At 47.9% G+C, this 26080-nt stretch overlaps 1 protein-coding gene and 1 long non-coding RNA gene across 11 annotated transcripts in view; one reads left to right on the top strand and one right to left on the bottom strand.

The window, feature by feature from the left end:
• Positions 1-26080, top strand: part of LOC140493468 (uncharacterized) — a 724813-nt gene that overhangs the window by 335617 nt on the left and 363116 nt on the right. The gene's annotated exons all lie outside the window — the stretch shown is intronic.
• The window catches only part of pacsin3 (protein kinase C and casein kinase substrate in neurons 3), a 328824-nt gene that overhangs the window by 24156 nt on the left and 278588 nt on the right, over positions 1-26080 (bottom strand). For all 10 annotated transcript variants that reach the window (XM_072591915.1, XM_072591920.1, XM_072591913.1 and 7 more), the window contains 6 exons: positions 19210-19298; positions 17878-18034; positions 14000-14235; positions 13169-13324; positions 8239-8414; positions 6968-7088 (listed from right to left, as the gene is read on the bottom strand). In XM_072591915.1, coding sequence (XP_072448016.1) covers positions 6968-7088; positions 8239-8414; positions 13169-13324; positions 14000-14235; positions 17878-18034; positions 19210-19254 — 891 coding nt within the window. In that variant the 5' untranslated portion in view covers positions 19255-19298. The remainder of the gene's footprint in view (positions 1-6967; positions 7089-8238; positions 8415-13168; positions 13325-13999; positions 14236-17877; positions 18035-19209; positions 19299-26080) is intronic.

Below are 26080 nucleotides of genomic sequence, written 5' to 3'. Positions count from 1 at the left end.
CCTAACCTGTAATCTTCTTCCTGACCTATCCACCCCCACCCCAACTCCGGCCTATTACCCTCAGCTTTACCTCCCTCCACCTATCATATTCCCAACGCCCCTCCCCCAAGTCCCTCCTCCCTACCTTTTATCTTAGCCTGCTGGACACACTTTCCTCATTCCTGAAGAAGGGCTCATGCCTGAAACGTCAATTCTCCTGCTCCTTGAATGCTGCCTGACCTGCTGCGCTTTTCCAGCAACACATGTTCAGCTGTGATCTCCAGCATCTGCAGTCCTCACTTTCTCCTCCATGACCAAGTAAAGTCAGTTGGCAAAAGTGATTTTCCTGTACATCCACCCATCTTTTCTACTGTGTCTGTTGCACTCAATATGGTCTCCTCTACATTGGGAGACATGACACCAACTCGCGGACAATTTCAGGGAACATCTCTGGGACACATGCACCAAACAACCCCACCGTCCTGTGACCAACCATTTCAACTCCCCCTCCCACTCCCCCAAGGACATACAAGTCCTGGGCCTCCTCCACCGTCAAATCCACCCACCAACTGGAGGAAGAATGCCTCATTTTCTGCCTTGGGACCCTTCAACCACACGGCATTACCATCAACTTCACTAGTTTCCTAATCTCCCCTGACCCCACTTCATCCCAGACCCAACCCTCCAACTCGGCATTGCCCTCCTGTTCTGTCCATCTTCCTTCCCACCCACCTATCTGCTCCACACTTCCCACTGACCTATCACAATTGCACCCTACCTGCATCCACTTATCTCCTTCCCACCTACCTTTCTCCCAGCCCCACTGTCACCATTCCTATTCATCTCTCATCCCCCTTCCCCCACCACATTCCTGATGAAGGGCTTGTGCCCAAAAGTTTGATTCTCCTGCCCCTCGGATGCTGCCTGACCTGCTGTGCTTTTCGAGCATCACCCTCTTTCGACTCAGACTCTCCGGCATCTGCAGTCCTCACATTCTTCTTCGGAACTATAATCCTTTGTGAGATTTATGAATGCCTGGGAGGAATTGCTGAGAAACTTTTGGGATCAGTCTGGATCCTATCTGCTCTCTGCTTCGTACTTGGGCTGTATGATCACAGTCATAACCCATATTTACTATGAACATTCTGGATTTCAGAAAAAAAATTGGATAAACATCATCGATTGTAATACTATTCTAACATTGTACTGTACAGCTTGTTGTAGTTACTTTAAAAATATGGGATCTTCTGGTTTTACTCCCTTAGAAAATCATAGAGATCTCACCTTGTGCACATTGTAAAAACTAAGATTACTGGTCCTTAACTAGACTAAGTTAAATTTGGTGTGCTGGTCCAGGATTGGAGCAAAAGGTTAGTACACAGGCTTGCGGAGTGGGAGATAATGTGGTTAGGAATAGATTGGATAACAGACTGGAAGAGAGGACAGATAAACAGGTATCTGCAAGTTAGCAGTCTAATTGGTGGAATGCAGTGCTGGGGGCTGAGCTATTTACAAGTGGGACTCAGTGACAGCGATGAAAGGTGAGAGATTGATATACATTATTATCTCATGGTCATATGCTTTTTTTGAGAAACATCTCTTGATTAAATTTTAAAAATATTAGCCATAAGTATTAAGTTAGCCTGCAGTGGTGTGTTTTTTTTAAGACCAATAAGATGGTGCTATTTCCTGGGTCTGTAGATTATGAAGGAGCAAAGATGGCCTTTAGTAATCTGCTCTTCTTGTCAGATGGGAGAGTTTGCACATTACTGAGGATTATGTCTGTGGCAAGTGCTGTGGTTGTGAATCCTATCAGATCATAAGGATAGGTTGGAGTTAGAGGCAATGGGGAATTTACAAGAGCTAGGGGGTGATAGATGGCATTTACAGGAAGCGGGGGGGAAGAAGTCTCAGATACAGTCAGATAGATGGGTTAACTCCAGGAAAGCTAGGAGGGGTACACAGATAGTGCAGGATTCTTCTGTGGCTACCCCCATTTCAAGTAAGTATGCTGTTTTGGAAAAAATAGGGGGTGATGGACTCTTGGGGAATGTAGCATGAACAGCCAAGTTTCTGGTATAGGGATTAGCCGTAATGCAATGAAGGGTATGTCGGGTTCCAAGCGATCGATTATGTTAGGGGACTCTCTAGTCCAAGGCACAGACAGACGTTTCTGTGGCCAGCAGCGAAAAAGCAGAATGGTGTGTTGCTTTTCTGGTGCCAGAATCAAGCATTTCTCAGAGAGGGTGCAGAATGTTCTCAAACAGGAGAGGGACCAGCAGGAGATCATTGTACACATTGGTATCAATGATATAGGGAGAGAAAAGGATGAGATTCTGAAGGGAGAATATAGAAAGTTAGGCAGGAATTTAAAAAGGAGGTCCTAGAGAGTAGTAATATCTGGATTACTCCTGTGCTATGAGCGAATGAGGGTAGAATAGAATAGAATACCTACAGAATAGAGACAGGCCTTTCAGCCCAACAAGTTCACACTGACAGTCTGTAGAGTAACCTACCCAGACCCATTCCCCTACCCTACTATCTTATATTTCCGCCTGACCAATGCACCTGGCAGGGGGGGGGGGGGGGGGGGGGGGGGGGATCTCAGAGAGATAGTGTGGAGAGAGATCAATCCGAGACTGGTACAGATGGGAAAAACGAGTCAAACAGTCAGGGAAGGCAGGAACAAAGCAGAGAACAAGATGGGACTGGTAAATTAAACTGCATTTATTTCAATGCAAGAGGCCTAACAGGAAAGGCAGACGGTTAGGAACATGGGACTGGGATATCAAAGCAATTACAGATACACGGCTCAGGGATGGACAGGACTGGCAGCTTAATGTTCCAGGATACAAATGCTAAGGACAGAAAGGGAGGCAAGAGAGGTGGTGGGTGGGGGGGTGAGTGGCGTTTTTCATAAGGGATAGCACTACAGCTGTACTGAGTGAGGATATTCCCGGAAATACATCCAGGGAAGTTATTTGGGTGGAACTGAGAAATAAGAAAAGACTGATCACCTTATTGGGATTGTATTACAGACCCCCGAATAGTTGGAGAGAAATTGAGAAACAAATTTGTAAGGAGATCTCAGCTATCCATAAGAATAATAAGATGGTTATGGTCAGGGATTTTAACTTTCCAAACATGGACTGGGACTGCCATAGTGTTAAGGGTTTAGATGGAGACGAATTTGTTAAGTGCGTACGAGAAAACTTTCAGATTCAGTATGTGGATGTACCTACTACAGAAGGTGCAAAACTTGACCTACTCTTGGGAAATAAGGCAGGGCAGGTGACTGAGGTCTCAGTGGGAGAGCATTTTGGGGCCAGCGACCATAATTCTATTAGTTTTAAAATAGTGATGGAAAAGGATCTAAAAGTTGAAATTCTGTATTGAAGGAAGGCTAATTTTGATGGTATAAGGCAAGAACTTTCAAAAGCTGACTGTGGGTAGATGTTCGCAGGTAAAGGGACAGCTGGAAAATGGGAAGCCTTCAGAAATGAGATAACAGGAGTCCAGAGACATATATTCTTGTTAGGGTGAAAGGAAAGGCTGGTAGGTACAGGGAATGCTGGATGACGAGAGAAATTGAGGTTTTGGTCAATAAAAGGAGGAAGCATATGTCAGGTATAGACAGGAGAGATCGAGTGAATCCTGAGAAGAGTATAAAGGCAGTAGGAGTATATGGAAATCAGGAGGGCAAAAAGGGGACATGAGATAGCTTTAGCAAATAGGGTTAAGGAGAATCCAAAAGGTTTTTACAAATATATTAAGGACAAAACAGTAACTAGGGTGGAATAGGGCCCTTCAAAGATCATCGCAGCCAATGTGTGGAGCCACAGGAGATGGGGGAGATACTAAATGAGTATTTTGTATCAGTGTTTTCTGTGGAGAAGGACATGGAAGGGTGGACGCTGGGAAGTTGTTTCCAGGAGGTGGGGAGACTAGGACCCGTGGGCACAGCCTTAGAATTAGAGGGGGTCAATTTAGAACGGAAATGATGAAACATTTCTTAAGCCAGAGAGTGGTGGGCCTGTAGAATTCATTGCCATGGAGCACAGTGGAGGCCTGGACACTGGGTGTCTTCAAGGCAGAGATTGATAAATTCTTGATCTTGCAATGAATTGAGGGCTGTGGGGAGAGTGTCGGTAATTGGAATTGAAACGCCCATCAGCCATGATTGAATAGCAGAGTGGACTCGATGGGCCTAATGGCCTTGCTTCCACTCCTATGTCTTATGGTCTTATACAGATGGTGACAACTTGAAAAATGTCCATATTACAGAGGTGGTGGTGCTGGATGTCTTTGAAATGCATAAAAGTGGATAAATCCCCAGGACCAGATCAGGTGTACCCTGGAACTCTGTGGGAAGTGAGGGAAGTGATTGCTCGGCCTCTTGCTGAGAAATTTGTATCATCGATAGTCACAGATGAAGTGCTGAAAGGCTGGAGGTTGGCTAATGTGGTGCCAATATTTCAGAAAGCTGGTAAGGATAAGCCAGGGAACTATAGACCGGTGAGCCTGACGTCAGTGGTGGGCAAGTTGTTGGAGGGAATCCTGAGGGACAGGATGGACATGTATTTGGAAAGGCAAGGGCCGATTAGGGATCGTCAGCATGGCTTTGTGTGTGGGAAATCATGTCTCACAAACTTGATTGATTTTTTTGAAAAAAATAACAATGAGGGTTGATGACAGCAGAGCGGTGGACATGCTCAATATGGACTTCAGTAAGGTGTTCAACAAGGAGACATGGAATACAGGGAAAACTAACCACCTGGATACAGAGCTGACTCAAAGGTAGAAGTCAGAGGAGAAAATGCTGGACAATCTCAGCAACTCTGGCAGCATCTGTAAGGAGAGAAAAGAGCTGACGTTTCAAGTCTAACTGACCCTTTGACAAAGCTTTCTCAGGAGCAACTGCTTTGCACATCTAATTTCAGCTAAAACATCTAGAGAACCACCCAAACTGAAGCTACAAGTACTGTTTTCCAAGCTGTATTCCAACCCAGGAGGACAATTCCAGAATCTTCTTTCTGAAAGCTTAATATACTGCATTGTTTACTTTGTTTGTTAACAAACTTTCCCAGTGTTATCAAAAGCTTATTATCTCCTGGAGATCTTTCCCACATATTGTATTTTTAAAAGTCATAATCATGGGTACAGAAATATGTACAAGTTAATCATCAAACCCCTTCAGATATGCAAAAAACTAAATGGCACTAGTTTAAGTTCAAAAATTGAATCTCACAAATAACTAGAGTCATAGAGATGTACAGCTCGGAAATAGACCCTTTGGTCCAACTCATCCACGCCGACCAGATATCCTGACCTTATCTAGTCCCACCTGCCAGCACTTGGCCCATATCCCTCTAAACCCTTCCTATCCATACACCCATCCAAATGCCTTTTAAATGTTGCAATTGTACCAGCCTCCACCACATCCTCTGGCAGCTCATTCCACACATGTACCACCCCCTGCGTGAAAAAGTTGCCCCTTAGGTGTCTTTTGTATCTTTCCCCTCTCACCCTAAATCTACGCCCTCTAGTTCTGGACTCCCCGACCCCAGGGAAAAGACTTTGTCCATTTATCCTATCCATGCCTCTCACGATTTTATAAAACTCTATAAGGTCACCCCTCAGCCTCCGACATTCCAGGGAAAATAGCCCAAGCATATTCTACCTCTCCCTCTAGCTCAAATCCTCCAACCCTGGCAATGTCCTTGTAAATCTTTTCTGAACCCTTTCAAGTTTCACAACATCTTTCCAATAGGAAAGACACCAGAATTGCATGCAATATTCCAAAAGTGGCCGAACCCATGACCTCCCAAATCCTATAGTCAATACTCTGACCAATAAAGGAAAGCATACCAAATGCTTTCTTCACTATCCTATCTACCTGTGACTCCACTTTCAAGGAGCTATGAACCTGCACTCCAAGGTCTCTTTGTTCAGCAACACTTCCTACCTTACCATTAAGTGTTTAGGTCCTGCTAAGATTTGCTTTCCCAAAGTGCAGCACCTCGCATTTATCTGAATTAAACTCCATCTGCCACTCCTTGGCCCATTGGCCCATCTGGTCCAGATCCCGTTCTAATCCGAGGTAAACTGGAAAGAGTGAAAAGAAGATTTACGAGCATGTTGCCAGGACTAGTAGGCCCTGAGTTACAGGCTGAGGTTGGCCAGGATAGGACTTTATTCCTTGGGACGTTGGAGAATGAGGGGCGACCTTATAGAGGTGTATAAAATCATGAGGGGCATTGATAGGATGAATACATGTAGTCTTTTTCCCAGGGATGGGGATAGGTTTAGAGGGCATAGGTTTAAGGTGAGAGAAGAAAAATTTAAGAAGGACCTGAGGGGGAGATTCTTCATGAAGAGAGTGGTGTGTATATGGAACGGGCTGCCAGAGAAAGTGGTTGAGGCAGGTACAATAGCAACAGTTAAAAAAACATTTGGATAGATACGTGGATAGGAAGGGTTTACAGGGGTATGGACCAAATGCGTGCAGTTGGATCTAGCTGAGTGGGCATGGTCAGTTTAGGCGAAAGGGCCTGTTTCCATGCTGTATTACTCTATGACTCAGTTACCTTCGTAAAAGGGATACACAGTTAACATACAGCAAATGGCATATTTACAAAATAGTCCCACTGTGCTGCTTCTCAATAGCTGTGTTGATTGCAAACTAATCCCCTACTGGCCCACTGTCCCCAAGGCCTTGTCTGATCCTGAACTCATTCCACTGTTCTGCTTCCTAATTGTAATACATCAATCCTGAACAAAACCTCAATGGCCCCTCTTTTGCCAATGTCCTAAATTAATCCTAAACTAATCCCCCTGCCCCCACCAACTCCCATGGTCCGACGTAAATCCCAAAGTAACCCCAATGGCCACATTTTCCCCATAGCCCTGTATCAATCCCAAACTAATCTCACGGTGCCACTTTCTTCCCAGAGCCCTGCAACCACAGCTGCATCAGTCAGACACTCACCTCAAACTGTGGCCAGCTCATATCCATTCCAGGCCCGTGCGTGTTCTGCCACCAGCGTAAATCTTCCTGCTCATTGGCTGCTGCGATGCTCTGGTACAGGTCTCGATAAATGGTGTGGAAACTGGAAAAACAAACCGCGAGAGAATGAAAATCCCAACCCACCTGGATGAGAAAAGCCACATGTCAGGTCAGCTCCATTGGCCCCAGTGACAGTGTGAACAAGCAGTTTCAGAGCACAGATGGGAAGAGGAACATGGCACCATCAAAAGCCTCCATGTCAGAATTCAAACTGAGGCAATCAGGAACCCAGTGGGTCACACGGGAAGATTATCTGTATGTACAGAGTATCAGAGCTTGTCACAATGTTGGTCTTTTTGTAAGGTTACTATGCCCTTGAGTTCCCCCCCCCCCCCCCAAGAGAGGGGGTAATTGGCCAGGCTCCAACAAGGCTGGGTTTGAAAGATTTAATGGGGCCCTTTTTATTTACTCCTAATGCCTCCGGCCTAAGGCGTTCTTGTCTTAAAAAAAGTTATAATCAAAGGGGAGTGTTATGCTAGCTGTGTAGCTCGCCTTCATTTTGTTTCATGTTTTTGACTCAGTTCAGCAGCAGTGTGTGTGAAGAAAGGCTGTTGGACTAAGTCCAGCTGGGTACTTTCTCTCTCTCTCTAGCTTCAGGCCTGGAAGCTTTTTGTATCATTTTTACTCCTTGTGCTGAGGGGTCTGTTTATGGGGATTGTTACAAGTATTTTCAGAACAGCATCATTAAGTCGGAATAGTCTGTCGGGTTTTTGAATAAATTATCCGGTACTCTATTTTCTGTTCGTTGTGTTTCATTCCTTAATTTTGTAAATAAATTCTGTTTGCTTAAAACTTGGCTGTCCGTTCAACTAATTCACTCTGGGAATATCCATTATAGACTTACCTGAAACAAATAGCAAAATTACTGTGTGGGCTACCTGCTGAGAAATGTTTTGAGAGGTCGGGCCTGATCTGTAACCATCTCAGCGCCATCCTAATGGTGCACTGACAAACATACACTGGGACACCCTTCCCTTGGGCCCAAGCATACTAGGACACCCTCCAGGAATGATGACAGCTCCTTGACGTCTCGTCGTCATCGCCAAACGTAACTGGTGTCCCTTTCCTGGCACTGCCATTGGACCACCCACTGTCTAGTTGGTTATCCAATGACATGAGCACAATGTGCAGTCTATGAGCAGTCCTTGTGGAATCTTCTGCTTGTCCAAGGCCCTGATGCTCAACCCTCTCACCTGTCACAGTTGGAGAGATCGAGGTGCTTGTGGAAGTCCAACAGGATGTCCTTGAAGAATCGGAGTCGCTTCCTCTCAAAGTCCTGGCAGGTATCAAACACTTGTTCCATGTCCTCCATGTATTTGGGGTTGTATTTATTCAGCTCTTCCAGAGCTTTCACATAACGCTCTCGGCCCTGAACGCAAACAACAGTGTCATGACAGCTTGCCGCAATGCCTCCTCTCTGTCCCCTTGCCCAGTCTCCCCTCCAACCCATCGCTTTTAACCTTAGCTGTGCCTCTGACCCCTCACATTTCAAAAAGAGAATGTCCAAAATATTTAAGAAGTGGAAGTAACAAGTTTATCTATTTCAACCCAAAGTAATGTCTGAATGTGACAGAAATTCCACTGACAGCACATAACTCAGTGCAAGATGCGACTAAGACAAACAAGATGCCAGAGACTACAAAGAAAACTGTCAGTTGCTGTAGCATCTACTACATTGACAGCAATAAAGAATGGATGTCTAACACTGATGTCCTCTCCAAAAGAAATACCTTCTTCAGTTGGCGAGAGAACTATAGACCTCAGATCTTCCGGAAGACGGCCAAACCAACTACCCGAGGTAGTTTTGAAGAAGGGTCACTGGACCCAGAATGCAGTCTTTGATTTTTCTTCACAGACTGCTGAGCTTTTCCTGCAACTTCTGTTTTGGTTTCAAATCAACTCCCTTCTACCTAACAGATAGTTACTATTCCTATTCTGAAGGGAACACATTTGGAGAGAACAGAAAAACCTCCAGATAATCTAAATTTGTAAAGTTAACATTTTTAACAAAGATGGAGTAAATGTAAAAGGTATAAACAAAAGTAGAACTTTATAATAATTGAGGAACTTGGGGAGTGGTGGATATTGTATATGTATCTGATAGAGTTAATAATTGATGGAGTGGAGTCAGCATTACCACTGTAATCATGCCAAAATGACTTGGTTAGTGTAAAGAAGGAGTGTGTAGAATATAGACCTGGGGTTACTGTGCTCCTAACAGTCTCTATAGTGAGCTATGTAGTATTGATGGGTCTTATAAATAGTTGCTATAATCCAATAGACTTCATAAGGTTGACTCAACAAGACTCTTGTAGTTAGTTCAGAAAAGTGGATATATGATCCAACATGGATTAAGATATGAAGGATCAGGGGAAAGCATAGTGAAAGGTATATCCTGAGAAAGGACGGCGAGTGTTTATTTACTGGTTGCCATGGAGGATTGAGGGCACTTTTGATCTGCATATCAAAACTGGCCTTTTAGCCTTCTAAATGAGTAGCCAGAGTTATCTCTGGAGCTTTCTTTAGAATGGTGCTGTGATCTCAGCTGATGTTAATATGGGAAAGAGCAGACCCTAGAAAGAAACCTGGCTTGATGGATTATAATTTGTTCTTTTCTTTGAATTTGCTGTGGTGGTCTTTCACTGAAGTATTACACACAAGGCTGCAGGTGTGGTTTTATCAGACCATAAGACATAGGAGCAGAAATTAGGTCATTCAGCCCATTAAGTCTGTCTGCCATTCAATCATGGCTGATAAGTTTCTCAACCCCAATCTTCCACTTTCTCCCTGTAATCCTTGATCCCTTTGATACTCAAGAAACGATCTACCTCTGTCTTCAATGACCTGACCTCCACAGCCTTCTGTGGCAGTGGATTCCATAGATTCACCACTCACTGGCCAAAGACGTTTCTCCTTATTTCACTTCTAAAAGGTCTTCCCTAGACAGGATAGATCGAGTGAATCCTTAGAAGAGTATAAAGGAAGCAGGAGTACACTTAAGAGGGAAATCAGGAGAGCAAAAAGGGGACCTGAGATAGCTTTGGCAAATAGAATTAAGGAGAATCCAAAGGGTGTTTACAAATATTTTAAGGACAAAAGGGTAACTAGGGAGAGAATAGGACCCCTCAAAGATCAGCAAGGTGGCCTTTGCGTGGAGCTGCAGAAAATGGGGGAGATACTAAATGAATATTTTTTTTATCAGTACATAACTGTGGAAAAGGATATGGAAGATGTAGACTGTAGGGAAATAGATGGTGACATTTTGCAAAATGTCCAGATTACAGAGGAGGAAGTGCCGAATGTCTCGAAATGGGTAAAGGTGGATAAATCCCCGGGACCTGATCAGGTGTACCCAAGAACTCTGTGGGAAGCTAGAGAAGTGATTGCTGGGCCTCTTGCTGAGATATTTGTATCATCGATAGTCACAGGCGAGGTGCAGGAAGACTGGAGGTTGGCAAACGTGGTGCCACCGTTTAAGAAGGGTGGTAAGGACAAGTCAGGGAACTATCGACCGGTGAGCCTGACCTTGGTGATGGGCAAGTTGTTGGAGGGAATCCTGAGGGACAGGATGTACATGTATTTGGAAAGGCAAGGACTGATTAGGGATAGTCAACATGGCCTTGTGCATGGGAAATCATGTCTCACAAACTTGATTGAGTTTTTTGAAGAAGTAACAAAGAGGATTGATGAGGGCAGAGCAGTAGATGTGATCTATATGGACTTCAGTAAGGCGTTCGACAAGGTTCCCCATGGGAGACTGATTAGCAAGGTTAGACCTCATGGAATACAGGGAGAATGAGCCATTTGGATACAGAACTGGCTCAAAGGTAGAACACAGAGGGTGGTGATGGAGGGTCGTTTTTCAGACTGGAGGCCTCTGACCAGTGGAGTGCCACAAGGATCGGTGCTGGGCTCTCTACCTTTTGTAATTTACATAAATGACTTGGATGCGAGCATAAGAGGTACAGTTAGTAAGTTTGCAGATGACTCTAAAATTGAAGGTGTTGTGGACAGCGAAGAGGGTTACCTCAGATTACAACAGGATCTGGACCAGATGGGCCAATGGGCTGAGAAGTGGCAGATGGGGTTTAATTCAGGTAAATGCGAGGTGCTGCATTTTGGGAAAGCAAATCTTAACAGGACTTATACACTTAACATTAAGGTCCTAGGGAGTGTTGCTGAACAAAGAGATCTTGGAGTGCAGGTTCATAGCTCCTTGAAAGTGGGCATAGATTTAGGGTGAGAATGGAAAGATATAAAATAGACCTAAGGGGCAACATTTTCATGCAGAGGGTGGTATGTGTATGGAATGAGCTGCCAGAGGAGGAGGTGGAGGCTGGTACAATTGCAAAATTTAAGAGGTGTTTGGAGGGATATGGGCCAGGTGCTGGCATGTGGGACTAGATTGGGTTGGGATACCTGGTCGGCATGGACGGGTTGGACCGAAGGGTCTGTTTCCATGCTGTACATCTCTATGACTCTAACCCACCTCCCCTTTGACCCCTCCCTCCCCATAATATCTCACCTTTAACCTCTGCCTCCTCTCTAACTATTCGCCTATAATGTCCACCATCTTCCCTTTGACCTGTAAAGACCAGGTCTCTCTCTTTTTGTGGTTTTTAAAATAGCAGACTGAAATGAGAAACCAGTGTTTTGAAACAAAAGAAATGGCCACATGGTTTGAAAGCATGGACCTGACGAGTATTGTAAATAGATATTAGGATGAGCAGTAAATGAAGTGACTGCAGATCAAATGGAGCCAAAGGGTTCTATATTCAAATAAAGCTCTGGTTGCTAACAAGAATTTGATTGATAACTGGCCATTAGCCCAATGACCAATGACAGAAGCCATTTGCCTGCTAACAACCATGATTACACCATGGGTGCTGGGGAATAAAAATTAAAAAAAATATATAAACAGGAGAATTGCCCTTTGATGTGAAGGGCAGTGCTTGTCACTGGCCACTCGGGTGTTTTTCATAAAAAAAAACAACCATATGATTAGTTCTTAGCAAATGAACAGAGTCATAGAGATGTACAGCATGAAAACAAACCCTTCGGTCCAACTTGTCCATGCCGACCAGATATCCTAACCTAATCTAGTCCCATATCTCTCTAAACCCTTCCTATTGATATACCCACCCAGGTGCCTTTTAAATGCTGTCATGGCTTGTAATAGCTTGATACTGGGAATAAGAAATGTTTCAATCCCCACCAGCACAGGAGCTGTCTCTCTGTTCTCTGCAGTCAAAACCCACTTTAAATCCAAAGAAAATAGTTTTATCTTTTCTTCAGCAATTGCTGTGAGCTGTGACTTTTAATTGATAGGTCAGAGACTGTTGACAAGTTAATCAAGCATGCTGTGCCTCTTACAAATCAATGAAAGCATCTGGAGAAGGAAGACGGAGGTAAAACAACCTGATCATGAGGAACCAAGATCTTGTGAACAATGACTACAGAACTACTTTACCAGTTTGCCCTCTGCCCATGTATATTTCCTCCCCACCACACCACCCCCACCTTTGACTGCTTTTCTACGTAAGACAGAGTAGATAATGGGATTAGAATCTTGAGTTTGTTGTGTTGAGTGCTGTCTGTTCAATAATGTTTAGCTATAGTCTAGTGACTATAATAAATGATCATTCTTGTTCAGACACCTGCACCAGGCTTTCTATCAATCTGGCTGAGAGTATCAGGGAAATGATAGATTTTGTATATTTGTGTGAGATGAACTGCTCACCTTTAGCACCAATTCCCTGCCCCCAGCTCTTGACTTTTACCCTTCATTTCTAACCATCTGCACCTTTCCTGCCAACCCCTCACTTCAAACCCCTCGCCCTCCAGCCACCTTTAACCTTGCATCTCCACTGTACCCTCACCCTTAACCCCTTCAACTTCCCCTCTGACCTCCCGTCATGTTTCTGATCTCTCGTCTAACAACCTCTGACTCACCATCACCCCTCAGGTCTCCATACCTAACTCCACTCTGACCCCTCACCTTTCAACCTCTTCCTCCCTGACCACTCACCTCTATTCCCTCACAACCTGCACTCTATTTGCTCACTGGTGATCCTTACCCCCACCTACCTTTGCCCCCAATCTGTCCCCCTCTCTCCTGCTCACCTTTTCCACTTCCTGTGAGCTCCTTTCTGCACGCTCCTCCAACTTGTGGAGTTGATCGGGGGACATGGATTGGTCAGCTCTGCCATTGGCCTCTCGGGTGCGTGCCGTTCTCTCCTCCTTGCGTGCACTGTAGTAATTGTGCTTGGCCAGCTCCACCTGGAACAGTGTGAACACACCACAAACAGTGCAGCCAGCGAGACTGATCCACAACAATACCTCATCCACAACCCAACCCCTCACCCACAGCTCAAGCCAGCTCCTCACCCATTGCCTAGCCTCTCAGCAACAGCTCAGCCTGTTCCCCCTCATCCACATGCAGCCCGTCCCACACCTGCACCCTCAGCCCAGAGGGGCAACAGAGTGGGGAGGGCAGAGTGGGGGTGTGGGCCAGAGAGTGGGAGAGGACAGAGTGGGGGGGGGGGGGGGGAACAGAGTGTGGGGTGGGGAGGCGACAGAGTGTGGAGGGACAGAGTATGGGGAGGAACAGAGTGTCGGGGACAGAGAGTGTCGGAGGGGAACAGTGTGCCGGGGGGGAGGGGGGGGGAGTAACAGAGTGCAGGGACCAACAGAGCAAGGGAGGTGACAAAGTGAGGGGCAACAGAGTGTGGGTATGTGGAGTGGGCATGTCAGTGGCATGGGGAAGTTATGGCAGGTATGAGGGTGAGTTTGGAAATTGGGGTGTGAGTGATGGGAGGGTGGAAGGGGGCAATGAGTAGGAGTGAAGGAGGAGAGGTACTGGTCAGGGTTGTGGAGGTATTGAATGGGAGTATGATCACTTCGCCGCCTTCCAGAATCAGTGAAGCACATGGAACCAGTCAAGAGTGAACTCACCTCCTTCAGTTTCTTGAGCCAGGGTTTTTGAGCCTTGCGGAACTCCTCGTCGGCCTCTCTCGTCTCCTTGAAGCCCCCGATGAGCTGTTTGTGGAACGAGTCCTTCTGCCACTGCTTCACTTGGTCCGAGTCCACTTTCGACAACTGGGTCCGAACATCCAGGTGCAATGCACTCAGCTTGTCCGCTGCTGTCATGAACGCATGCCAGGCTTTCTCTACAGTGCCATACTGTGCTCCTGGGCATGAGGGAGGAGGCCAGAACACAGCAGTCAGTGGGATGGCGGGGATTGGGGTTGGGGAGATTGCAAATGATCAAGGGAAAGATGATGATTGAGTGAAGGAGTGAGGGAGTGCGAGTGACAGTGAAAGCATTAGAGAGACAGTGAGAGGGTGAGTGTGTGAGCAAAAGTGAAAGATACAGCAAGAGAGGTAAGAGAGAGACAGGGAGACAGAGAGGTGAGTGGTAAGAGGGGGAGACATAGTGGAGATTTATGAAAACTAGCGTGATTGGATTATGAATCAATGGAAATATTTACCCACACTCAGTGTGCACACATAACCCAAAACCCAAGGATGCTGCCTGCAACCACCCCACCCACAAACAATCATCAGCTCCTCCCCTGGAGCAGCACTTATAATCCCTTCATCACCCCTAATATTCATCGCGACAGCCACTGACAGAGTAAACAGCTCAATCCATCTCCAAAGCAGCCAACTCAACTGATACCGACACCGACCCAGTACCCAGTTCACTCTGAACTTACAACCTCTGAGCCAGAAAACCAACCATTCACATTTTAGTCCAAAATATTGTAAGTTATACACGAAACACTCAGGAGGTGCCACACTCAGATGGTCAATAATGAGGGAGTGCTGCACTGTCGGAGGGTCAGTACCGAGGGAGTGCTGCACTGTCAGAGGGTCAGTACTGAGGGAGTGCTGCACTGTCAGAGGGTCAGTACTGAGGGAATGCCGCACACACAGGGGGTCAGTACTGAGGGAGTGCTGCACTGTCGGAGGGTCACTACTGAGGGAATGCCGCACACACAGGGGGCCAGTACAGAGGGAGTGCTGCACTGTCAGAGGGTCAGTACTGAGGGAATGCCGCACACACAGGGGGTCAGTACTGAGGGAGTGCTGCACTGTCAGAGGGCCAGTACTGAGGGAGTGCTGCACTGTCAGAGGGTCAGTACAGAGGGAGTGCTGCACTGTCAGAGGGTCAGTACTGAGGGAGTGCTGCACTGTCAGAGGGTCAGTACTGAGGGAGTGCTGCACTGTCGGAGGGTCAGTACTGAGGGAATGCCGCACACACAGGGTGTCAGTACTGAGGGAGTGCTGCACTGTCGGAGGGTCACTACTGAGGGAATGCCGCACACACAGGGGGCCAGTACAGAGGGAGTGCTGCACTGTCAGAGGGTCAGTACTGAGGGAGTGCTGCACTGTCGGAGGGTCACTACTGAGGGAATGCCGCACACACAGGGGGCCAGTACAGAGGGAGTGCTGCACTGTCAGAGGGTCAGTACTGAGGGAGTGCCGCACTGTCAGAGGGCTAGTACTGAGGGAGTGCTGCACTGTCAGAGGGTCAGTACTGAGGGAGTGCCGCACTGTCAGAGGGTCAGTACTGAGGGAGTGCCGCACTGTCAGAGGGTCAGTACTGAGGGAGTGCCGCACACACAGGGGGTCAGTACTGAGGGAGTGCTGCACTGTCGGAGGGTCACTACTGAGGGAGTGCCGCACTGTCAGAGGGTCAGTGCTGAGAGTGCACTGCACTGCACTGCACTGCACTGTCAGAGGGTCAGTACAGAGGGAGTGCCGCACTGTCAGAGGGTCAGTACAGAGGGAGTGCCGCACTGTCAGAGGGTCAGTACTGAGGGAATGCCGCACACACAGGGGGTCAGTACTGAGGGAGTGCTGCACTGTCGGAGGGTCACTACTGAGGGAGTGCCGCACTGTCAGAGGGTCAGTGCTGAGAGTGCACTGCACTGCACTATCAGAGGGTCAGTACTGAGGGAGTGCCACACTGAGGATTAGTAGTAGGACAGTTGGAGGGGGGAATGAATTTGTAGATTATAAAACATATTTCTGAACAGGAAGACATTCTGTCCAGTCCCCTGTTCAATATTATTGTCACAGATTACAAGAGATAGTCAGGTGAAGGCGTCATCATTGTTCCAACCCTCAGATAATGGGCCTCTTACCTCGTGGCCACCTCCTACTGTCCCCTCTTACCCCGACCTTCACAATGCTGGGCTCTCTTACCCTGACCGTCACCCTGCTGTCCCCTCTTACCCTGACCGTCACCCTGCTGTCCCCTCTTACCCCGACCTTCACAATGCTGGGCTCTCTTACCCTGACCGTCACCCTGCTGTCCCCTCTTACCCTGACCGTCACCCTACTGTCCCCTCTTACCCCGACCTTCACCCTACTGTCCCCTCTTACCCCGACCTTCACAATGCTGGGCTCTCTTACCCTGACCGTCACCCTGCTGTCCCCTCTTACCCCGACCTTCACCCTACTGTCCCCTCTTACCCCGACCTTCACAATGCTGGGCTCTCTTACCCTGACCGTCACCCTGCTGTCCCCTCTTACCCCGACCGTCACCCTACTGTCCCCTCTTACCCCGACCGTCACCCTACTGTCCCCTCTTACCCTGACCTTCACCCTGCTGTCCCCTCTTACCCCGACCTTCACCCTGCTGTCCCCTCTTACCCCGACCGTCACCCTGCTGTCCCCTCTTACCCCGACCTTCACAATGCTGGGCTCTCTTACCCTGACCGTCACCCTGCTGTCCCCTCTTACCCTGACCGTCACCCTACTGTCCCCTCTTACCCCGACCTTCACCCTACTGTCCCCCTTACCCCGACCGTCACCCTGCTGTCCCCTCTTACCCCGACCGTCACCCTGCTGTCCCCTCTTACCCCGACCGTCACCCTGCTGTCCCCTCTGACCCCGACCGTCACCCTACTGGCCCCTCTTACCCCGACCGTCACCCTGCTGTCCCCTCTGACCCCGACCGTCACCCTGCTGTCCCGTCTGACCCCGACCGTCACCCGACTGTCCCCTCTTACCCCGACCGTCACCCTGCTGTCCCCTCTGACCCCGACCGTCACCCTGCTGTCCCCTCTTACCCCGACCGTCACCCTGCTGTCCCCTCTTACCCCGACCGTCACCCTACTGTCCCCTCTTACCCCGACCTTCACCCTACTGTCCCCTCTTACCCCGACCGTCACCCTGCTGTCCCCTCTTACCCCGACCGTCACCCTACTGTCCCCTCTGACCCCGACCGTCACCCGACTGTCCCCTCTTACCCCGACCGTCACCCTGCTGTCCCCTCTGACCCCGACCGTCACCCTGCTGTCCCCTCTGACCCCGACCATCACCCTGCTGTCCCCTCTTACCCCGACCGTCACCCTGCTGTCCCCTCTTACCCCGACCTTCACCCTACTGTCCCCTCTTACCCCGACCGTCACCCGACTGTCCCCTCTTACCCCGACCTTCACCCTACTGTCCCCTCTTACCCCGACCGTCACCCGACTGTCCCCTCTTACCCCGACCGTCACCCTGCTGTCCCCTCTTACCCCGACCGTCACCCTGCTGTCCCCTCTTACCCCGACCTTCACCCTGCTGTCCCCTCTTACCCCGACCGTCACCCTGCTGTCCCCTCTTACCCCGACCTTCACCCTGCTGTCCCCTCTTACCCCGACCTTCACCCTACTGTCCCCTCTTACCCCGACCGTCACCCTACTGTCCCCTCTTACCCCGACCTTCACCCTGCTGTCCCCTCTTACCCTGACCTTCACCCTACTGTCCCCTCTTACCCCGACCGTCACCCTGCTGTCCCCTCTTACCCCGACCGTCACAATGCTGGGCTCTCTTACCCTTCTCCACCACAATCTTCCACTTCTTGGACCAGCTAGCCAGTTTCTGGGCATACTGCTTTTCGATTTGTGCACGCTCCTGGAAGCAGCTGAGCAGCTCATTGCAGAGTTGGTGCCCATCGTCAAAACGTCTGACCGTCGTCCTGTACTGTCCCGGCTACCAGCACCGGGTGAGGGGAAAGACAAAGAGAGACTGAACATCACAAACCACACGACAGTGCACAGAACCAATACTCTTCCCCCCCCCCCCCCCACCCCACCTTGCCCACCGAGGGGGCAGGGACAACACAGTGCCAAAATGGAGAGGGGGCAGACACAGAGCTGCAAGACAGGGCTCTGGTTAATGTGGGGGGGTGAGAATTCTGTGACTGCAGCGGGAGAGGGCAGTGTGCACAGGGATATTGGGGAGGGTGTAATACCAGCAGGGGAAAGGAGAGTAGATGATGGAGGTGTGGGGTTTGAGGAAGGGAGGGGAGCACAATGAAGGAGCAGAAAGTGTGGGAGGGCGAGCGAGGCAGGAGACGGAGGGCATGCAAGGTGAGGGGGAGAGGGCGCGATAGGCGAGGGAGAGAGGGAGTGCAAGGTGAGGGAGAGAGGGAGTGATAGGCGAGGGAGAGGGGCAGTGCGAGGTGAGGCAGAGAGGGCGCGATAGGCGAGGGAGAGAGGGAGTGATAGGCGAGGGAGAGAGAGGGCATGATAGGCGAGGGAGAGAGGGAGTGCAAGGGGAGGGAGAGAGGGCGTGATAGGTGAGGGAGGGAGGCAAGGAAGGGAGAGAGGGACTGCGAGACGAGGGGGGAGGGTATGCATGGTGAGCCGACAGAGAGAATGCAAGGGAAGAGTTAGAATGTGAGGAGGAGATGAGAGAACGCAACGGGGGTCGGGGGGGGGGGGAGAAAAAATGCGACCGGGGGGGGGGGGAAGAGAACACGACGGGGGGGAGAGAACGCGACGGGCGGGGAGAGAACGCGACAACAAGGGGGGGGGGGGGGGAGAGAACGTGACGACTGCGGGGGGGGGGGGGGGGGGGGGGAAGAAGAGTGAAAGCGTGGGGAAGAGAACGAGATCGAGGGGCAGACAACATGAACAGTGGAAGAGAACAAGAGCAAGTTGATGAGAAAGAAACCAAGCCATGGAAGCAACAGACTGTCAGGTAGGAGAAGGAGAGCAAAGGGGAGGATAGAAAGAGAGGACGGGAGTGCGATGGAGTACAAGAGAATGGGGGTGGAGACACAGATGGAGGGAAAGAGAGCAAGGGGGGAGAGATTGAGGGAGGGGAGAGAGAGCTGTGCAGTGAGATGGAGGGTAATGAAGGAGCGAGTGTGTGTGACTGACCTCCCAGAAGCTCTTTGCTATTTCTTCGCCCTTTGCCAATGACATGGCCGCTGTTCCCTTGCAGCACAGAATTTTGGCGGCTTTTTATTCTGTGGAAGAAAGGACTCCATCAGGAACCAACATTAAATGAATATTTTGCATCAGTTTTCACTGTGGAGAAAGAAACGGGGGCCAAAGAACAGAGGGAAATAAATACTGATGTTTTGAAAACTCCTCACATTACTGAACAGGATGTGTTGGAGGTCTAAGAAAACATAAAGGTGGATAAAACTTCAGGACCTGATCTAATGTATCCCAGAATGTTGTGGGAAGTTAGGGAAGAAATTTCAGCACCTCTTGTAGAAATATTTGTATCATCTATAACAACGGGTGAGGTATTAGATGACTGTAGAATGTCTCAGAAGCCTGGGACTATAGACTGAGAGTTGGAACTATAGTTGTTGTTTAAGAAGGGATTGAAGGAGAAGCCTGGGACTATAGACCTGAGAGACTGACTTTGATGGTGGCTAAGTTGTTGGAAGTGATTCTGATAGACAGGACTTGGAGAGGCAAGGAATGATTAGGGATAGTCAGCATGGTTTTGTGCGTGGGAAATCATGTCTCACAAACTTGATTGAGCTTTTTGAGGAAGTAATAAGAAGGTTGATGAGGCCACAGCAGTAAATGTTGTTTACTTAGATTTTAGTAAAGTCTTTCACAAGGTTCCGCATGGTAGACTAATCAGTAAAGTTAGATCATGTGGGATTCAGGCTCAACTTGCCAATTGGATACAAAATTAGCTTAACAGCAGTAGACAGAGTGATGGTGAAGTGTTGTTTTTTCAGACTGGAGGCCTCTCACAGGCTGGATCCACTTTTGTTTGACATTTATATAAAAGGTCTAGACGAGAATGTCGAAGGCATAGTTAGTTAGTTTGCAGATGATACCAAAATTGGTGACATAGTGGACAGTGAAGGAGGTTATGTAAGATTACAAACAGATCTTGATCAATTAGGTCAATGGACTGAAGAGTGGTAGGTAGAGTTTAATTTGGATAAATGTGAGGTATTGCATTTTGGTAAAACAAACAAGGACAGGAATTATACAATTAGTGTAGTATTGTAGAACAGATACCTAGGGGCTCAGGTACATAATTCTTTGAAGTTGGTGTCACACATAGAAAGGTTGGTAAGAAGGCATGTAGCAGGATTGCCTTCATTGCTCAAAACATGACTCAAACATTGAGTAAAGGAGTTGGGACGATATGTTGAGGTTGTAAGGACATTAGTGAGGCCTCTTCTGGAGTACTCTGCCTAGTTTGGGTCCCCTGTTGTCGAAAGGATATTATTAAGCTGGAGGGGGTTCAGAACAGATTGACCAGAATGTTGTTGGAAATGGAAGGTTTGAGTAACTTGAGTATAGGAGGTTGAGGGGTGACCTTAATGAGGTTTAGATATCATGAGGGATAGAGATAAGGTGAATGGCATGTGTCGTTTCCCAAGGTTGGGGGATTTCAAGATTAGGGGGCATATTTTTAAGGTGAGAGAAGAAAGATTTTAAAAAGACATGTAGGGCAATTTTTAAAAGACAGATAAAGTCTGTGTGTGGAATGAACTCCCGGAGGAAGTGGTGGATGTGGGAACAGTCACAACATTTGAAAAACATTTCGATAAGTACATGAGCAAGAGATGTTTGGAGGGATATGGGACTAGTTTAGTGTGGGAATAGGGTTGGCATGGATGAAGGGCCTGTTTCTATGTTGTATGATAGACATCTATGACAGTATAACAGAGACATCAGCTGTCACTGGTTCAACATCCCTCTCTCAAGGATGGGCAACACCCACTGCCTTGCACAGAGGGCAAAGCAACATTGGCATCAACAGCCTTCCCATAGTAAGGCAGAGAGAGGGAATGGGTGAGGTGAAGTGGTCATTGAGAGGAGGTGGTCAGAGAGAGAGGCGGGTCAGAGGTCAGGGGGAATCAGAAAGAGAAGGGGTTGGGGACAGAGAGAGGGAGGCTCAGAGAGAGAGTTAGATAGGGAGAAAGAGTAATGGAGGAAGAGAAGAGTGAGGGAGAGAAAGGAAGGAAATCTGCATCCTCGCCTGGTCTGGCCTATATGTAACTCCAGACCCACAACAATATGGTTGACTCTCAACTGCCCTCCAAAATGGCCGAGAAAGCCATTAAGTTGTATTAATTGCTAAGAGGTCTCATCAAAGTAACCAAACCAGACAGATCACCCAGCATTGACCTTCGAACCGGAAAAGACAACGGCAGAAACAGCTTTGCTGACCCTGCAGAGTCCTCCTTACAAACATCTGGGGGCTAGTGCCAAAATTTGGAAAGCTGTCTCACAGACTCGTGAAAAACAGCGTGATATAGCTGTACTCACAGCATCATCAAACACTACGGCTACCATTCTTGGATATGTCCTGTCCCACTGGCAGGACAGACCTAGCAGGGATATAATTTTTTTAAAAATTCTTATCTAAATGGTTATTACTCACTTCTGGAGCAGATGGGACTCGAACCTGGGCCTCCCAGTGCAGGGATAGGGACATGACCACTGTGCCACAATCAGGAGGGAGACGCCTAGGAGTCCTCAACATTGACTCCAGATCCCATGGAGTCTAATGGCTTCAGGGTAAACATGAGCAAGGAAACCTCCTGCAGATGACAACATCCCATCCTCCCTTGGCTGATGAATTAGTACTCCTCCATCTTGAAAAACATTTGGAAGAAGCACTGAGGGGGTGGCAAGGGCACAGAATGTACTCTGGATCAGCAATTTCAACATTCATCACCAGGGGTGGCTTGGCAGCAGCTGCTCAAGTCTAGCCGGGCTAGAATGGGATTGCGGCAGTTGGTGAGGGAACCAATAAGAGGGAAAAACATACTTAACCTCATTTTTTACTAATCTGCTGGCTGCGCTCACTTCTGTCCATGACAGTATTGGTAAGAGTGACCGCCAGAGTCCTGGAGATGAAGTCTCACTGAGAAGATCGTCCATCATGTTGTGTGGCACTACCACTGTGCTAAAGGAGACAGACGTCAAACAGATCAAGCAACTCAAGACTGGGCATCCATGAGGCACTATGGGTCATCAGCAGCAGTACAGTTGTACTCCAGCACCATCTTCCATCTCATGGCCCAGCAATGCCCCACTCAACCATTACCATCAAGCCAGGGGATCAATTCTTGATTACGGGACAGTGCAGGAAACGTATGCCAAGATATGCATAAAAATGAGATATCAACCTGGTAAACATAGAAAACAGAATAACTTGCATGCCAAACAGAATTAGCAGCAAGTGATAGACAGAGTTAAGTGATCCTGCAACCAACAGATCAGATCTTCGTTCTGCAATCCTACCACATCCAGTCGTGAATGGTGTTGGACAATTAAACAGCTCATTGGAGGAGAAGGCTCCATTAATATCCCCAATAGTGGAAGGAACTAACACACCAGTGCAAATGGTAAGGCTAAAGCATTTGCAGCAATCTTGAGTCAAAAGTGCCCATGCATGATCCATCTCATCCTCCTCCAATGATCCCCAACAACACAGAAACCAATCTTCAGCCGATTCGTTTCACTCCACGTGGTATCAAAGAACAATTGAAGGCACCAGTTACTGCAAAGCCTAGGGGCCCTGACAACATTCCAGCAATAATACTGAAGACGTTTCCCTGGCCAAGCTGTTCCAGTGCAGCTAGAACACTGTCATCGACCCAACAATGTGGAAAATTGCCTCGGGATGTCCTGGACAAAAGAGCAGGACAAATCCAACCCAGCCAATTACTGCCCCATCAGCCTCCACTCAAACACCAGTAAAGTGATGGAAGGATTCATCAACAACGTTATCAAGCAGCACCTGCTCAGCAATGCCCAATTCGGGTTCCACCAGGGCCACTCAGTGCCTGACCGCATTACAGCCTTGTTTCAAATAGGGACAATACAGCTGAATTCCAGAGATAAAGCAGGAGAGAGTGACAGGCATTGAAGTCAAGGCCACAATGGCATCAAGCACCCTGAGCAAAACTGGAATCAATCAGGACCAGGGGGCAAACTCTCTGCTGGGTGGACCATACCTGGCTGTACTAGTTGGAGGCTAGTCATCTCAGATCCAGGACATCTTTACAAGTGATCCTCATGGTAGTATCCTAGGCCCAATCACCTTCAGCTGCTTCATCAATGGCATTCCCTCCATCATAAGATCAGAGTTTGGATGTTTGATGTTGATTGCACAATGCTCAGCACCATTCATAAAGTCATTCAGCACAGAGACAGGCCCGTCGGCCAAAACTGGTTCATGCCGACCAAAACGTCCATCCACGCTAACCCCATTTCCTTGCACTTTGCCCATGTCCTTCTACACCTTGCCTATCCATATATTTGTACAAATGTTTTCAGTGTTGTTAATGTACCCACCTCAACCATTCCACTGGCAGCTCATTCCATATGCGTACCATCCTCTGCGTAATAAAGTTGCCCCTCGGGTTCCCTTTTATTCTTTCCCCTCTAACCTTAAACTGATGCCCTCTAGCCCTTGATTCCCCAACCCTGGGAAAAAGACTGAGTGCATTCACCCTATCCATGCCTCTCTTGATCTTATACACTTCTATCAGATCCCTCCTCAATCTCCTACACTCGAAAGAAAGAAGTCCTAGCTTGTCCGACCTCTCCCTATGACTCAGTCCCTTGAGTCCTGGCAACATCCTTATACATTTCTTCTGCACCCTTTCCAGCTTAATAACATCCTTCCTATTGCAAGACGAGGACTGCAAATGCTGGAAAAGCACAGCAGGTCAGGCAGTATCCGAGGAGCAGGAGTATCGACCTTTCGGGTATAAGCCCAACATCAGGAATGATGGGCGTATGCCTGAAACTTTGATTCTCCTGCTCCTTGAATGCTGCCTGACCTGCTGTGCTTTTCCAGCACCACTTTCGTTACTATAACAAGGTGACGAAAACTGAACACAATACTCCAAGTGTGGCCTCATCCACATCCTGTAGAACTGCAACATAATTTCCCAACTTCTATAGTCATTGCCCTGTCTGATGAAGGCCAGTGTGCCAAAAGCCTTCTTCACTGCCCTGTCTACCTCTGTCTCCAGAGGGAGAGAGGGAGGGCGATGGGCTGTTAAAACACACAAGTACAGGCTGGCTACGAGAACGCCAGGCAGTTGATTAGAACAAACAGTTTGAAGAAATGACAGTCTACATCAAGTGTAACTCAAAAGTGAGTGATTCTGGGAGAATTGAAATGCTTTGTTGTATTCTGTCACCATTTTGGAAAGTGCAGCTGAAAAGAGTCTCAGTCTGCACATGTCCAATCAAGGCCATTTCATCGGGTGATGAAAATAGACCAAGACTTACAACAGAGAAACAGAATTAATCTTTGAATCAAAACTTTGCAAAGGGGTTGTACAGGAATTTTATGAATCCCTGGGTAGGCATCAGCTGAAACACTGTGGACAGTTTCCAGCCATACTTAAAAGGATGTCTTCTGCACCTTACAAATCAAACCTCACTATTCCTGGGGACACCTCAAAACTCAACATTGTTCAAAATATGCAAAAATCTCCAAGTTAACTATCAATCCTCAATCAAAGCAGACCCGCAAACATGAAATTGAGTCAGACATCTTTACTTGACCTCACTCACCGCTCTCATTTACAGCCCTGTCCCACTTTAGGAATTCCAACCACTTCCACCTCGTTCAACGAAATGATTTTCCAGTGTGCACAAATATAAAGATACCACAACCCACCTGAAAATAAGTAACCCCGTCCGCAATAAAAAAGGAACCTACCCTCATATGAGGACGCCCCAACCCAATGTACATACACGTTAGTCATTCCATAAAAAAATACTGACATTCCAAATATAAACACTGCCAGTCCTGAATATCAATGTCCCCCCCATTCCCTAATAATAAACATCCCACATCCTGAATATATAAACCTCCTTCATCCCAAATAAACACGTTACTGTCCACATCCCTAATATAAACCTTTCCCATCCCCAATAGAAAGATCAGGTGAGCAGGTAGTGCAGGAGCTTCCTGTGGCAATCACCACCTCAAATAAATGCGCAGTTTTCAAAATGTAAGGGGTGATGGATTCTCAGGGGAATGTAGGTTCCTGATACCAAGACTGGTTCGATTGGAATGAAGGGTATGTCAGATTCCAAGCGATCGATTGTGAGAGAGAGGACCCTCTGGTCAGGGACAAAGACGGACGTTTTTGGTTAGATTAGATTAGATTAGATTAGATTAGATTAGATTACTTACAGTGTGGAAATAGGCCCTTCGGCCTAACAAGTCCACACCGACCCGCCGGAGCGTGCGCACTCACCCAGACCCATTCCCCTACATCTACCCCTGCACCTAACACTACGGGCAACTTAGCATGGCCAATTCACCTGACTTGCACATCTTTGGACTGTGGGAGGAAACCGGAGCACCCGGAGGAAACCCACACAGACACGGGGAGAATGTGCAAACTCCACACAGTCAGTCACCTGAGGCGGGAATTGAACCCAGGTTTCTGGTGCTGTGAGGCAGCAGTGCTAACCACTGTGTCACCGTGGTGTGTTGCCTCCCTGGTGCCAGGGTCAAGGATGTCTCAGAGAATATTCTCAAAGAGGAAAGTGATCAACAGGAGGCCACTGTACATGTTAGTACCAAAAACAAAAGAGAAGAAAAGGAGGAGGTTCTGAAGAGGGGAATTAGGGAGGAGGTTAAAAAGTAGGGTAATAATATCTGGATTCCTCCCAGTGGCACATGCTGGTGAGAGTAAAAATAGGAGGATAGAGCAGATGAATGCATGGCTGAGGAGATGTTGCAGGGGGCAGGGATTTGCATTTTTGGATGAAAGAAATCTCTTAT

Source organism: Chiloscyllium punctatum, chromosome 22 (assembly GCF_047496795.1).
Source record: "Chiloscyllium punctatum isolate Juve2018m chromosome 22, sChiPun1.3, whole genome shotgun sequence".
In the NCBI taxonomy this organism is placed as follows: domain Eukaryota; kingdom Metazoa; phylum Chordata; class Chondrichthyes; order Orectolobiformes; family Hemiscylliidae; genus Chiloscyllium; species Chiloscyllium punctatum.
Note: the sequence above shows the minus strand (reverse complement) of the source record. Positions and strands in the feature narration are given on the sequence as shown.